General features: G+C 41.6%; 2 protein-coding genes across 7 annotated transcripts in view; one reads left to right on the forward strand and one right to left on the reverse strand.

Annotated features, from left to right (window-relative positions):
• The first annotated feature begins 1,552 nt into the window (after positions 1 to 1,552).
• LOC311272934 (zinc fingers and homeoboxes protein 1-like) lies at positions 1,553 to 13,676 on the forward strand. Its single transcript, XM_084379708.1, has 8 exons — positions 1,553 to 1,904; positions 3,221 to 3,703; positions 5,099 to 5,722; positions 7,492 to 7,618; positions 8,919 to 10,127; positions 10,205 to 10,336; positions 10,533 to 10,981; positions 13,548 to 13,676. Exons 2-7 carry the CDS (start codon positions 3,345 to 3,347, stop codon positions 10,971 to 10,973), a joined length of 2,892 nt encoding a protein of 963 aa, XP_084235834.1. The 5' UTR covers positions 1,553 to 1,904; positions 3,221 to 3,344; the 3' UTR covers positions 10,974 to 10,981; positions 13,548 to 13,676.
• Positions 13,329 to 14,928, reverse strand: part of LOC311272935 (uncharacterized protein) — a 34,356-nt gene continuing 32,756 nt past the window's right edge. For 5 of the 6 annotated variants that reach the window (XM_084379712.1, XM_084379709.1, XM_084379713.1 and 2 more), the window contains one exon: positions 13,329 to 13,824. In XM_084379712.1, the coding sequence (XP_084235838.1) occupies positions 13,611 to 13,824 (214 nt within the window). In that variant the 3' untranslated portion in view covers positions 13,329 to 13,610. Of the gene's footprint in view, positions 13,842 to 14,928 lie in introns of all 6 variants that reach the window. The other variant, XR_014624623.1, reaches the window with a different exon arrangement.

Raw genomic sequence — 14,928 nt, forward strand, 5'->3', positions numbered from 1 at the left:
GTAAAGGCGTGGTGGAGACGGGTCTCTGTACAGACATGGCGGAGACGGGTCTCTGTAAAGGCGTGGTGGAGACGGGTCTCTGTAAAGATGTGGTGGAGACGGGTCTCTGTACAGACATGGCGGAGGCAGGTCTCTGTGAAGACATAGTGGAAACAGGTCTCTGTACAGACGTGGTGGAGACGGGTCTCTGTGGACACAGTAGTCTCTGATTACACGCTGTTTGTCCAGCCTGAGTGCCATTTTATCCATTTCCTTCTGTGAGCAGACATTAGCCAGGAGCTGGATCAGCACAGATCTTATTCTGACTCTTCCTCCCTGGGTCGGTCCAACGGTCAGGCTCTTCAAATCACATCACTTTAAGGTCAGTGTGGATACAATAAGTGCACATTTCTCTCAGAATTCATGCAGTTTGGGACATTTTCACATCATAAGATGTGGAAATTACAACATTATTAAACAGTTTCATGAGTTTGAGTCTTCTTGCATTGACAGTGTTATTCAGAGCATTCATTGTGTTGTATCTTTGGCCGCCTGTATGTGATCAATTCCATTTTACTGCACAACATTACACAGAAATGTGTCAGTTACTTGAGCTACTACAAGCAAATGAGTGTAAAAATAGTAATATCACAGTAGCAGGGGCCATTCTGCTGAATAATGAGTACTTCTGATGATATTCTGATAATAATAATGCACTTAACATAACTTTGACTTGTACCTGAGAATGTTTTAAGTTATATTATTGTGAGTTTTGAATAATTAAAGTGTCTGAACTGCAGCTGACCTCAGTAAACTCCGCAGTGTCCTCGGTACACTCTGTTACTGTAACTCCTTGTATAACTGAGTACACGCTGAAGTGGCCTACTTCACTTCACTGTCAGCGCAGAGCAGGACCACGCTGCTGTCGTCTGTCTGTGACGTAATGACGCACGCCTCAAACGAATCCGTCACGCTCACCTCACTGCAGCGACGCTCGTTTCCGCTTTCCAGAGATACCTTCAAAATAAATGACTGGGAATTGTCGCATATCCAAACAAAAAACACACACAAATCTTTAGCTTAATTGAAGAACACAAACAGTACAGCAGTACATAATTAAATGTATTGTACCATGAGACAAAAAGTATTTATTCACGGATATTTATTTATTTTTGTTTTTTACTATTGTTTTTTTTACCAGGAATATTCCCATTGAGATGACACCTGACCAAGACATCAGTACTAAAAGGAACAAATACACACCTCAAACAACATAAAAAATAAAATAAAAAATTCACATAAAAGACACGAGCAGCTAATGTCGGTGTTATCTGTGTTGTATTAAATTAAATTAAATATAATATATGCATAGATATGAATGAAAGAGCAGGGGTAATATACTCAAAAAAATAGAAGTATTAGTAGAAGTAGTAGTAATCATATTATCGTTGGAGTTAGTAGTAGTAGTAGTAGTAGTAGTTGTTGTTGTTTTGTGTATAAATCTCTTATTTGCTGAATACCTTAGTCCAAGCTTTTATTGTGAAAGGCTCATTCCGGAAACACTTGTCGGCCGTTGCTCGCTTGTAGCGGCGGTACAAAAAAAATGGCCATCGTCAGGTTCGGTGAACTATCGGTGCCTTTTTTATTAAACTGTCGTTTTTATTAGGAAAGCAGCAGAAGGAGACGATGCGAGTCGTGGCGGAGCTAGCTAGCAGCGCGGCTAACGGGCGGTAGGTCAGTTAGCTTGCTCCCGGCCGTCGGGCTGGCTCTGTGTCCGGCTGAAGCAGATGGGCTCCTCGGTGTATTTGGGTAAAAGGCGGAAGACTGCGTATCAACAGACCGAACCGGAGATGCTACACAGCTACAGCCGCTAGCCAGCTCACTGTTTACCGCAAGATGCGGGCGAACGGCGGCCGATTGACCAGGTAAAAGCACACCGAGCTGACAGCGTGCTGCTAGCGGCGTGTGTGAGCCTCCTGTCCGCTGCCACTTGTGGAGAGCTGACCCGTTAACCAGAAGCTAGCTAGCGTTAGCTAGGAGGAGGCTGGCACGGCTGTCTGGTAGCTACCGCTCCTCTTTCTCTGTTTATCTCCCACACAGTAAGCTAGCTGAGGAGATTCAGGACATTGTGAGTGGAGACTTGACTGTGCTGGTTCACAGCTGAGTGTGTGTCCAGTGTGTGTGTGTGTTTGTGTGTGGACAGGAAGCTGCTGCACCAGGACTTCATCCAGCTGCACTCAACTTCTTATCAGTTCATCTTCAGAGGCTCATTCCCCTGATTTGTCCCATTTACCACAATCACATGCTGCTCCCTCAATCAAAGACAGCCACTGTAAGAAGACCACATGTTTTTTTAGATTGATTAATATTGATAAGATCCAGTCAGATAAGAAAATAAACCCACAGGAATGTTAATATAGATGGTATTATAATAATATGGTCCAGCAGCAGCAGGGTGGTCACAAACACGTCGTATGAAACAGATTCATGGTGTCGATTAAATAATGAAGCCAACAACAGTGTGTACATCAGCAATGTGAAGCAGGAAAAGAGAAAAAGATGTGCTACATGCACAACATGCATGTTGGAAACAAATAGTCCAGCCGATAAACAGACGGATCGACATTAGCATCGCAAATATGTTTGAGCCATCTAGAGACATAATTTGTCCACCACAGCGCTCAGATAACTTCATTTTTAAACTCTAAATTGTCCCACTCAGTTCAAAACTTTATCACAAATCTTGAACTTAAAGGATCCTTATCAAAATTAATCAAAACAAATCACTTGAAACTTGTTATTTATTCCCCCTTCGGTGCCTTCAGTGAATCCAAGAAGTCTTCACTGTAAAAAAACAATAATAACTGAACTGTGTTAAAGACATTCTGCTTTACGATAACAACACCTTGAATTCGAAGCACAATTTTTAAATTAATTTATTTTATCAGTTATCAGACAAAAAACACAGATACAATAATCAGAAGCAGAAAATCGGCCCCAATCATCAGGTCGGCCATCTGTGAATGTCATCTTATTTCCCAAAACCAGCGCTCTGCTGATAAATCAGTAATATTTCTACTGATGTTGATCAAAAACTGGGCTTTACCTCAGCTTTAACATCTCACATGATGGAGTTGGATTCACACACCAACAGAACTACAAGAAAACATCTGATTGAGACATCTGACTTCTGAATGTTACGCTCACATGTGCTAATCCTTCGTTACTTCCGTGTCTCCAGGTATTGAGGACAACAGAGGAAACATTTCGACTGAGGACATCCTTCTTTATGGAGCCACTGCAGGACGACCTGAACTGAGACAGCTTGAACACTCGGCTCGACACAGCGCTCACCGGACCTCAGGATGGCGAGCAGGAGAAAATCCACCACCCCCTGCATGGTTCCTCCTCGAGAACCCGTCGACTCGGATCAGGAGATGGAGGACGTCACGGACGCGGCCGAAGCGGAGGACAGTAACGGCGTGGCAACCGTCTCCTCTGAGGTTTCGGGTCCGCAGGAGGAGTGGGGCGAGGACGCAGACGTCAGACCGGTGTCGGACCACTACCTGGACTCCAACATGGCCGAGGGAGGCTACGAGTGCAAATACTGCAGCTTCCAGACCACAGAGCTCAACCTGTTCACCATGCATGTGGACACGGAGCATCCCGACGTCGTCATCAACACGTCCTACGTCTGCATGGAGTGTGACTACCACACCAAGAGGTACGGTACTCATGTCTTAATACTACATGTACTGTGTGTGAGCGTGCAGCTCAGGACAAACGAAAAACAAAACAAATAAAAACAAACAAAAAACCATCTTTTTACACTTTCCAGAGGCCAAAGTGACGTCTTCAAACTGCTTCTTTCATTCAACCAACAGTCCAAAACCCAATGACTCTTCATTTACTGTCTGAAATGACAAAGAAAAGCAGCAAATCCCAAAATATATTTACACAAACGCTACGTTGTTAGCTGTGATATCTGTAGTTTTTGGGGGAGTCACGACTCAGCAGAAGTGAGGACATTGTTCTTCTGCTGATCCATTTTCTAAGTCTGATAGTTTATGACTTAAGAACGGGTGGAAAAAAAGGTTTGCCGAGAAATTTTTTTTCCTAGTTCCTTAATTATATGAAAACGAATGAAAAATAAAAACAGGAGGAAAACGTTTTCTTCAAGTGGGCAACATTTTTTTTATGTGTGAAACCGGGTGTTTGTTTTTTACATGGGAGAAAAATTCACGTGGAAAAAGTGAGAAAAAACTTTTCAGGGGTTTTTTATTTTGTATTTATTCTTTTATGTGTGAAATCAAGTTTAAACATTAATTTGAGATATAGTGATTTTTTTCAATTGTGTCAAACTGAGTGGGCGAAAAGTTTCTTTTTCTTCTTCAAATTCAGTTTAAAAAAAAACCGCTGGTGTGAAACTGAGTGACAAGAAGTTTGGGCAGGAGCCTAAAACTTTTTATGGATTTCACACATGGAATTTTTTTTTCTCCCAGAAAAAAAAAAGAATCACTCAGTTTCAATGAAAAAAGGTTAAATTTTCCTGAAAAAATGTCTTTTTTCTTTTTTTTATGTGTATAATTCTTCACTTGCCCCTCAGAGCCCCATTTCATAACTCCTCTTTAAAATGACTTGACTTTATCCTGGTTTAAAGTTTCCAGAGTTCAACAAAAGACACCAGCCTTCAGTGACTCACCAATGAACGAATGATAGAAATTCAGATTGTTATAAAGTTAAAGAGTAAACTTATCGAACAAATCAATAAAAGAAAGTAAATCAACATCTCCGACTTCGTGCACACAGGATGAGAGTCTGGAAGTGATGCTGCAGGCTACTGCTAAGCTAGCTGTGTTGTCAATGAAGTTGTTTTTTGTATTTTTTTCTTCCGACACGCCCCAGAAAGCAGGATGGAGAGAAGAAAGTCCTGTGAAAACAGCTTTATCAATTTACACTCAAACTCACGACGCCCCGGGGTGATGAGTTATGTGGTTAAAGTCCTGAAGATACTTTTTCCTCATCACTCTTTGTTTACCATGAACTGTCCCTGTGTGTCGACTGTTTCAGTTCTTATTTCTGATGATAGAAGTATTGACCCACATTTCTCTCCACCCAGTTATGACACACTGCTGGCCCACAACGCCCGCCTCCACCCGGGCGAGGACAACTTCACACGGACGATGGTGAAGCGAAACAACGAGACCATCTTCCAGCAGACGGTCAACGACCTCACCTTCGACGGCAGCTTCGTCAAAGTGGAGGACGACGAGGCGGAGGACACGTCCCGCAGAGGCATCGCCCTCAGCAAGACGCCCATCATGAGGATCAAGAGCCGACCAGAACCCAAGAAGTTCAGCACCTCGCACAAGATGGCACTCGACGACGTCATCAAAGTGGAAAGCGACGACGAGGACGTGGAGAACATGGAGCCGCCCACGCTGTCTCCGGCCCCGATGACCCCCGCCGCCATCACCCCTCGCCTCATCCCCGTCTCCACGGCGGTGCAGGTCCAGGCCGTCCCGCAGAGCATCGTGGTCAACAGCCCCAACGTGCTCCAGATTAAAGGTGGCTCGGGCGGCGGCGTGCTGCCTCCCGGGACGCTGGCTCAGGTTCTGTCAGCGCTGCAGAACCAGCAGAACAGCACGCAGACGCAGACTCAGCTCCTCATCCCCATCAGCAGCATCCCCACCTACAACACGACCATGGACAGCAACGTCCTGCTGGTCAGCGCCTACAACAGGTAAGTGCACCTGCAGGGGCGGGGCTTCTGTTATCATCAGTAGAATTTTGTTGTGGTGTTCAGGAGCCCACCGGGTCGAGTGAGGACTTTTCTTTTACTTGATGTTACAAATGGAAAAAAATATATATTTTTCTGAAAATTTCCTCCTGGAATTTTTTTTTTTTTTCACTTTTTCACACCTGAAAAAAAACTTCACTTGGACATGAACACACTACGTTTTCTTCCCACTCAGTTTCACACATTAAACATTTTTTTCCTGAAAAAAATCTTGTGAGGGGAAAAAATTCCCCTGAAATTTTTGACCTGGAAAACTGACCTGAAATTTCCACCTCATTTCACAAATTGGGAAAAAATACATATTTCCTTGGTTTGACAGATGAAAAAAACAATTCACCTGAATAAAGATTTTTCACTGGGGAAAAAAGAAATTCCAGGTGAAAAAGCAACTTGCCAGGGGATAATGATTAAAAACAATAAATAAATTCACCGATTGATTAAGAGAGAGGTTTGGCCAGGACATTTTTTTTCCAGGTAAAAAATAAAATTTTCTGAATTTATTCTTCCGTGTTTTTTGACATTGAGTGAAAAAAACATTTAAATTTTTTTTTTCCATGTGTGAAACTGAGTCAGAAAAAAAATATTCTCAGTTATTTCCTGTTGGATGAAAAAAGGAAAAAAAAAAAGTAATTGATTTTATCACTTCTTGAAAATTTTCCTAAAATTTTTTTTTTTTTACTCTTTTGTTACATACAAAAAAACAAAAAACATTTTTGTTGCTTGATTTTGTTTTGTTACCAATGGAAAAAAAATTTCACTTGTTTTTACAAAGTCTTTTCGGCATCCTTTATTTCACTCAGTTTCACACATGAAATACAAACACCTGAAGGAATTAATAGTTTTTCATTCGGTTTTACAAATGGGGGAAAATAAATTGTCCTTTCAGTCCTGGATTTTTTCATTCAGTTTCACACATGAAATAAAAACACCTGAAGAATTTAAAAGAAAAAAATCCCTCGAAATTTTTTTCAGCAAATTTTTTTTTCAGGTGGAAAACATTTTCTGGTGAAATAAAGTTTTTTATGGGAAAATCTTCCAAAAAGAATTGGTTTATGAATGTGTCATGTGTGAAAGGGTAAAAAGAAAAATGTCCAGGAGAAAATACTTTTCTATACATTTTCTTTTTCCGTTTTTTAAAAATCAATCAGAGAAAAAAATTCAGGATATTTCTTTTTACTCTGTGAAACAGAGCGATTAAAAAAAAAAAAATTGCCAGGAGGAAAAAAAATGTTTTTACGAGTCTGGATTTTCTAATTGTTTGTTTTTTATGAAACTAATTTTGACCACAAGAGGCTGAAGTACTTTCTTATGTTCTAAATAGAAGTAAAAACTTTAATGTTTTTTCTTGAAAAATGTTTTTCTACCCAAAAAAAGGACATTTCTCCTATTTTCAGAACTAAAATTCCTCCAGAATTTTTTCCCACCTAATTTCACAAATCAAAACAGAAAACCTATTTGAAAAAATTTCCCACAAAATATTTTTTCACTTCAGTGGAAAAAAAGATTCAATTGATTTCTCAAATCGAAAAAAAAATTATTAAGAAATTGGAAAAATTTCTATTGGTAAATATATTTTTTTCACTTTATTTCACAAGTTGGAAAAAAAGGAGAATTTCCCTGAAAGTTTTCTCTTGGGGAAAAAACTTGTTTCTCATCTTTGTGTCTCAGCAGGTTTCTCTTCATTTTCACTTCTGCTGTCTGCTCTGTCGTAGGTTCCCGTACCCGTCGGTGTCGGAGATCATGGGCTTGTCTTCACAGACGAAGTTCAGCGAGGAGCAGATCAAAGTCTGGTTTTCTGCTCAGAGGCTGAAACACGGAGTCAGCTGGACGCCGGAGGAGGTCGGTGCTTCACGAGACGCTTTCACACCTCGTCACATCCTCAGTCTGTTTTAGGCTCGTTTCACACTTCTGTCCTTCACGTGGCTCAACACTGATGTTTTTTTAATTACTGTGAATGTGAGAGCGTCACATTTATTCCCTGAAATACAGCAAAAGATCAGACCAAGACGCACGAGGCCAGCAGGTGACTTTATTTGAATGCGCAGTATGAAGTTAAAGTGTCAGTTTGTGTGTTGGACATCGTTATTGAGGTAGAGGAGAAAATAAATCATTAAACATGAGATCAGATATAAAAACATTTGATGGATCATCCAGTGAAGACGAGTCAGATTACAACATTTTATTTTAGAGGGTCAAAAATCTCAAACAGCTCTTCGGACGGTCGGCCAGACGTTGAGTCGTTTTTCAAATCAGTTCATAAAATTAACTTTTATAGACTTGTTGTAACGTGACGAGCTCTTTATTGATCGTGTGACCTTTTTAAGTGGTGCTTTGCTTTCATTGCTTTTAGCTCGTCTCTTGATGATGATGTAGTATTTTGTTGGTGCTACTTTTTTCTTTCACTCTGAGCAACATAAACTTAAGTCAAGTTTTCAGTTCTGGTCGACATCATGTTTTAGCAAAGTGCTTTATTTTTTTCTTCTAAAATTTTGTCTTTCATTTACACGTTTAACAACCCTGCTGCTTCCCGTTAATCATCATCATCATCATCATCATCATAAGCCTTTATTTATACTCAAGAGATCACTGAGAGGTGACACCATTTACTATGACATCAAGTCAAACACAACAACAAAAAGGGAAATGATAAGAAGAAATACTGAGTCCCACAACAGGCTTGTGAATTAGTTAATTGAGACTAATTTTGACTTAATAAATAATAATATGTGCAGTCACTTTATTACACGTTCAGTTGATCCTGGTCTCATTTTATTGTGTCACGACAGAAGTTCTTTACTCTGTTCCAGATGCAAAGACAGTAATTCTCTCCAGATCAGCTCAGTTTGTTTATTTCTCCTGTTGAGATGAAATGAAGTGTAAACTTAAAGCTTAAAGAAACAGTTCTCATTAAAAATTAAGATTCAGTCATCATCTCCTCCCTCCATGCTGATATAAAGTCAGGTGGAGTCTCGTAGTCCACAAAACATTTCTGGAACTTCACAGTAAAACAGTTGCAGCATTCTGATAAACAACCGATTTAAAACTTGATTTAAAACAAGACAACTGAAAAGAAACTTAAAATAAATGTTAATTTTGGGTGAACTGTTCTTTAACAGTTGACTGTTCCTCCTCTCCTCAGGTGGAGGAGGCGAGGAGGAAGAAGTTTAACGGCACAGTGCAGACCGTCCCTCAGACCATCACCGTCATCCCCGCCAACATCGCCGCCGCCACCAACGGCCTGCAGTCCATATTCCAGACGTGCCAGATCGTCGGCCAGCCGGGGCTCGTCCTCACTCAGGTGGCCGGTAACGGCAGCACCATGCCGGTCGCCTCTCCAATCACCCTGACGGTCGCAGGGGTCCCCGGAAACCAACCCAAAGCCGCCGAGCCGTCGACGTCAGAATCAAAGACTGAGATGTCGGCTGGCACGGCGCTCAGTTTGGACGCGTCAGCTTCCAAACCGAAGAAGTCGAAGGAGCAGCTGGCGGAGCTGAAGGCGAGCTACGGCAGGAGGCAGTTCGCCACAGAGGCCGAGATATCGCGACTCATGCAGGTCACCAAACTCTCCAAGCGAGCGATAAAGAAGTGGTTCAGCGACACGCGCTACAACCAGAGAAACTCGAAGGATCACCACGGCGTCCTGCTGAGCGAAACCTCGTCCAGCAGAGCGGCAACGCCTGGAGGAGGCAGAGGAGGAAGAAACAGCAGCGGCAGCCTTAACGACAGCAACAACAGCGACAACACCACTGCCACCATCATCATCGACTCCAGCGACGACGCAAGCGACTCCTCCCCGACTTCTGCCAACGCCCCGGGCTCGTCAGGGTCCTCCAGCGACCGGCGGATGAAATTCCGCCACGCTTTCCCCGACTTCACGCCACAGAAGTTCAAGGAAAAGACTGCAGAGCAGCTGCTTGTCCTCGAGGCCAGCTTCCAGAAGTCAGACACGCCCTCGGACGAGGAGCTGAGCCGGCTGCGTGCGGAGACGAAGCTGACGCGACGGGAGGTGGACGCCTGGTTCACCGAGAGGCGGAAAATGCCTTCAAAGGACGAAGAAGTCGAGGGGGACGGCGAGAAGGTAAAACCAGCGTCCGTGCCTTCGTCCTCCGCTCAGGAGCGGCAGAACACTCCACCCATCAGCAGGAAGACGATGAAGAAGACGCCCGAGCAGCTTCACATCCTGAAGAAGGCCTTCGTCCGCACGCAGTGGCCAACGTCCGAAGAGTACGACCAGATGGCGGAGGAGAGCGGCCTGCCGAGGACTTACATCGTCAACTGGTTTGGAGACACTCGCTACGCCTGCAAGAACAGCAACCTGAAGTGGTACTACCTCTACCAGAGCGGAAAGGTACAAGTGTTTTACTAATGAGGTGTTTGTAGTACTTTGACTTTTCTGTGTAAACTAACAAATGTTGTGGGTTTAAGGTGGACGAGGCGCTGAACGGTGGAGCAAAGAGCCAGAAGAAGTCCAGGAAGCGTTTCCGTGGTTGGTCCAGGAGGACGCGCCGGCCGTATCCCTGCAAACGATCCCCACAGGAGGGCGCCACCGCCATCAAGGTCTGTGTGTGCAGTATACGCTCGGCTGAGCCTACACAGAGATGAAGTTATCAGTATCAGTCTTCACATGAAGTTCAAACAAGCAGATTTTACAAAATGTCAGTTTTCCTCAAATGAAACAAACGTTGGTACTTTTTAATGTCAAGTATTTAGTTACTTTAACATTGAGGCCTGTCGCTCATTGGTCCCCGTGCAGGTGAAGTCCGGTAAGACGTTCCTGAAGGACTACTACCTCAAACACCGAGCCCTGAGTGAGAAAGATCTGGACGATCTGGTGACAAAGTCCAGCATGAGCTACGAGCAGGTGAGGGACTGGTTCTCCGAGACAGCCAGGAGGGTGGAGGAGGGCAAAGAGCCCTTCAGCGAGGAGGAGGCCGAGGGAGAAGACGGGGAGGAAGAGGACGAGGAGGACGACGAGGAGGAGGCGGGAGCAGCAGATAACCCAGACAGCGAGGGAGAGATGGAGGTGAAGGAACAAGGAGAGGAGGCCACTGATGACGACTGCAACGAGGAAGAGGAGGAGGAGGAGGAAGCTGAGGAGGAGGAGGAGGAGGAAGAGGTGGAGGACGATGACACGATCCAGGAGGAATCTGAAGGTGTCAGCCAATCACAGCCTCAGGCAGAGGAGCAGACATGAGCAGACAGGTGAGTACTTAATGTTTGACTCCAGCTCAGACGGATAAAACGGCTTCAGTTCTGAATCTCAACAGGTAGAAACAAGCAAAGTTACTCATCCCAAAACTCCAGACGCCCCGAGGGGCAAGTGGAGAGGTGTTTTTATTCTGGTGATCTTCTGTAAGTAAATTGTTTTCCGTCCTGTGATTATGACTTGAGAACTGGTGAACAAAACTAAATCCAGGATATCTTCCTTCAGTTTCTTTTTTCATCTTTGAGAAAAAAAAAGTCACAAGAACATGTGAGGCCAAGTTAAAAAAAAAAAATCAGGAGAAAAAAATGTTTTTCATGAGTGAAATAGTTTTTCTCTTGTGTCTGACTTTAGAACTGGTGGGAAAGGGTTCGTCAAAAAAATTTTTGTCCTTTAATTTTTTCCCCCGTCTTTTTTTAATTTATTTTTTTTTACTGTAAAGCCAAGGAAACTTTTTTTTTTTCATTCTCAGGGACAAAAGAAATTTCACATGTGAAACTGAGTGTGATAAAAAGATATTTTCCAGGTTTTTGTGCACGGAGAAATTAAGTTCCAGAATTTTATTTTCCACCTGTAAAAACATGTGAAAAAACTTTAGTTAGGAAGGAGTTTTTTTCCTGCATGTGAGAAAAGTGGGCAAGTTTTCGCAGAAGAAAGTTTTAAGGCAAAAAAAAAAAGGTTTTCTCCTCAACTTTCTCCCTATTAATGTCTTTTTCACCTGGTTGCACACATGAAAGAAAATCTCAATTTTTTTATTTAAAAAAAATAATATTGAATTGTTTTTTCAATTCTGAATTCCAGATTCCCTAATTTTGTTGAAAAAGTTCCTTTTTCCCAGTTATTTTTCAGGACTTTTTTTCATGGATGAAACATTGATTTTGTCCTTTTTGCCTAAATTTTTTTCTGCCTCCCACAAAAAAAATCTACATTTTCTGACTTTTCATACAAAAAAATCCAGCTCAGTTTCACACATGAAACCTTTTTTTTTTCTTTCTTCCACTTGGTTTCACAGATGGAAAAAAAATAATCTGAAAGTTTTTCTTTCACTCTCTCCTGTGTTTATTACTTGAGAACTGGTCGAAAATAAAGTTTTGTCAGGACAGTCTTTATGAGTGCATGAAACGGAAAACATTTTCTCCTTCACACTAAAAATTTCTACGTTTTGTGGGGAGGAAAAAAAACTTTAAGACTGGAGACCAAAACAGTAAAAGTTTTTCTCCTGAAATTTTTTCCCTGAAAATTTCTTTTTCAAAAATTGAGATCGTTTTTGTGTGAAGTCAGATTTTTCACTTTTCTCACAAAAAATCTTAATTATTCAAAAGAAATCTCAGAATTTTTATATTTATTTTAAACAAAAAAAGTTTTAGGAATTTATAAAGATTATTCTGACTAAACTTTATCTTCCAGCAGTTCTCAAGTCATAAACACAGGACACAAAACTATTTAGATCAAACTTAAAAAATTGACCACCGGAAAACAAAAACGTCTTCACCTGCCAAGATAATCTTCATAACTTCCTAGTTTATTTTTCGTGTGTGAGGCCAAGTTAAAAAAAAAAAACATTTCAGGAGAAAAAACTTGTTTTTTCATGTTATGACTTCAGAAGTGGAGAAAAAAGTTTTTTCCATCCGTAAAAACACGAGTGAGAAAAAGTTTTCTTCAGGACTTTTTTTTCTTGCTTGTGAGAAAAGTGGAAAAGTTTTGGCAGGAGAAATTAAAATTAAGGCTGAGAAGTGAAAAGTCAGATTTTTCACTATTCTCATAAGAAAACTGAAGAAATCTCCTGCCAGAAGTTTATTTTACTGTTTCACACATCTGAAAGAAATGTTTTTCATTTGGTTTCACTCCTGAAAAACTCAGATTTTCTGGGTAAAACCTTTTTTCCACCAGTTCTCGAGTCACGAACACAGAAGAGGAAAACATTTAGATCAGACTGAAAATGGATCAGCAGAAAGCAACATTTCTTCAATTGTTCCCTCAGGGCTTCCGTACTTAAAAAGCATTTTTCTTTATTTGCCTTAAATCCAAACACAAGTAGGATAATTGATGTTTAACAGACGCTTAGTTTCAGACACCCTGCTGTTGTTAAAGTTCCCTCTGAGCCAGTGTTTCTTACAAAATTAGACAATTAATCAAGCAGCTGTTGTCTGTTTAAATCATTTTATTAACCAGCTGTTCAAATGTGAGAACGAGCCGCACTTCTCTGTTTTCAATCATTTTAAATTGATTTGTGATTTGGACTGTTGGCTGAACACAACAACATGTTTACAGGCGTCATGTTGTGCTCCGGGAAGCACTCAGAAATTAATTGATTATGAAAAAGATCCCCAAAGATCTCCATAGAAGTGAAGTGAAGAGTGGACACAATAAGTGACGTTCCTTTAATCAGCTGACATCTGTAGATAAAATACAGGCATGTTTTGACTTGATATTCAGTTACAGTAGTTTTATTGGAGCGTTCGACAGTAAACATCAGGTCATCGTCAGGATTTAAATAATACAGACGCATCTTCTGACATTTTACTGGAACATCCTGTCCTGATTTCATGTTCGTTTACTCCGCAGCAGTAACGTTGCCCCCCCCCCCACCCCGGAGACGACACGGAGGACAGCATGCGTCAGTGTTTCTCAGCTGGCGGGTCGGGACCCAAAGATGGCCGCAGGAAGCTCAGACGGGTCACAGCTCTGATGGACGCCGGGTTTGTGCCTTCGAGATGAACTTTGGGTCGTGATGCAGCTGAGAAGCACTGAGCTGAACGAGCAGAGCGTCAGGATGTAGTTTGTGTGTGCTGATGAACTGTGGGGACCAACGCCTCCTCCAGAGTAAGTTCCAGCTCTGCTCCTGTACAAATAACAAGGCTTTTATTTTGGTGAGAATGACAGGGCTTTTATTTTGGCCTTTTTTGTCATTTTTCTTACAAAAAAATAAAATTAATGTTTTGCGGTAAACTTTGTATAAAGAAAAAAAAAACATTTCTAAGAGGTGAGACCTCGCATGGATTTCTCCTTACGATACGTTTTTCAGAATAAAGGACCATCAGACTTTTTCTCAAGGGAACGTCCCCGAAAACATCAGTGAAACTTTGTTTTGTTCTGAAAGAAAAGGTTTTTTTGTGAGTAGACAACTCAAATTAGTGCCATTCTGTTTTCTAAGTTTTTGTTTTTAAATCAAGAGATCAGTGCTGGAATCAATTCCACGTTGATGTTTTAACGTTTTTGTATCTTTTCTTTTCTCTCACGTGATTTGTTAAAGTCTGGACGACGTTTTAATATAATGGGGACGGAATCCATTTTACTATTATTATGCTACTATGAGTTCTTTTGAATATGGTGATAATTTTATGTGTTTCAGGTGTTTGGGTCCATTCAGTTTCAACGACGCCAATTCAGTTTGTGAATTTACCTCGAAGGGAAAATCCACCTGAAAAGTCGTCAGTCAACAATCTGGTGCAGATTTATTACCCCATACGAAGTGGAAATTATCCCACAATGCACCTGTAAAAGTGATGCTGAAAACGTTGACTAGAGCCAAACTGATGTTAGACTTTCTAAAGGTGCAGTGTGAAGGATTTAGGAGGATCTGTCAGCTTGAAATGAGTCTTTTACGTCTACAGTAGCCCAGAACGGACAAACCAAACACTGGGGTGAAAGCCGTTCATGTTTCTAGCAGCCACCAGAGGGGAGGGCAAGACGCGTTGTCTAGATGTCACTAAATCCTCCACACTAAACTTTAATTTAAGTCAATAACGATGTTACGGCTGACAGAAATTAAAGCCTGACTGATTCTCCATTTTTGGGGCAGATGTCAAAACTACGAAAGCCTCGAGGGACAAGTGAAGAAATGTTTTCTTTCTGATGATCCATTTTCAGTCTGATCTAAACAGTTAGTGGGGGGGGGGGGGAATTCAAGTGTGAAACCGCCTGAAAAAAATAATGAATCGTTTTA

This window comes from Pagrus pagrus, assembly GCF_965226575.1.
Source record: "Pagrus pagrus genome assembly, chromosome: 17".
Classification (NCBI taxonomy): Eukaryota; Metazoa; Chordata; class Actinopteri; order Spariformes; family Sparidae; genus Pagrus; species Pagrus pagrus.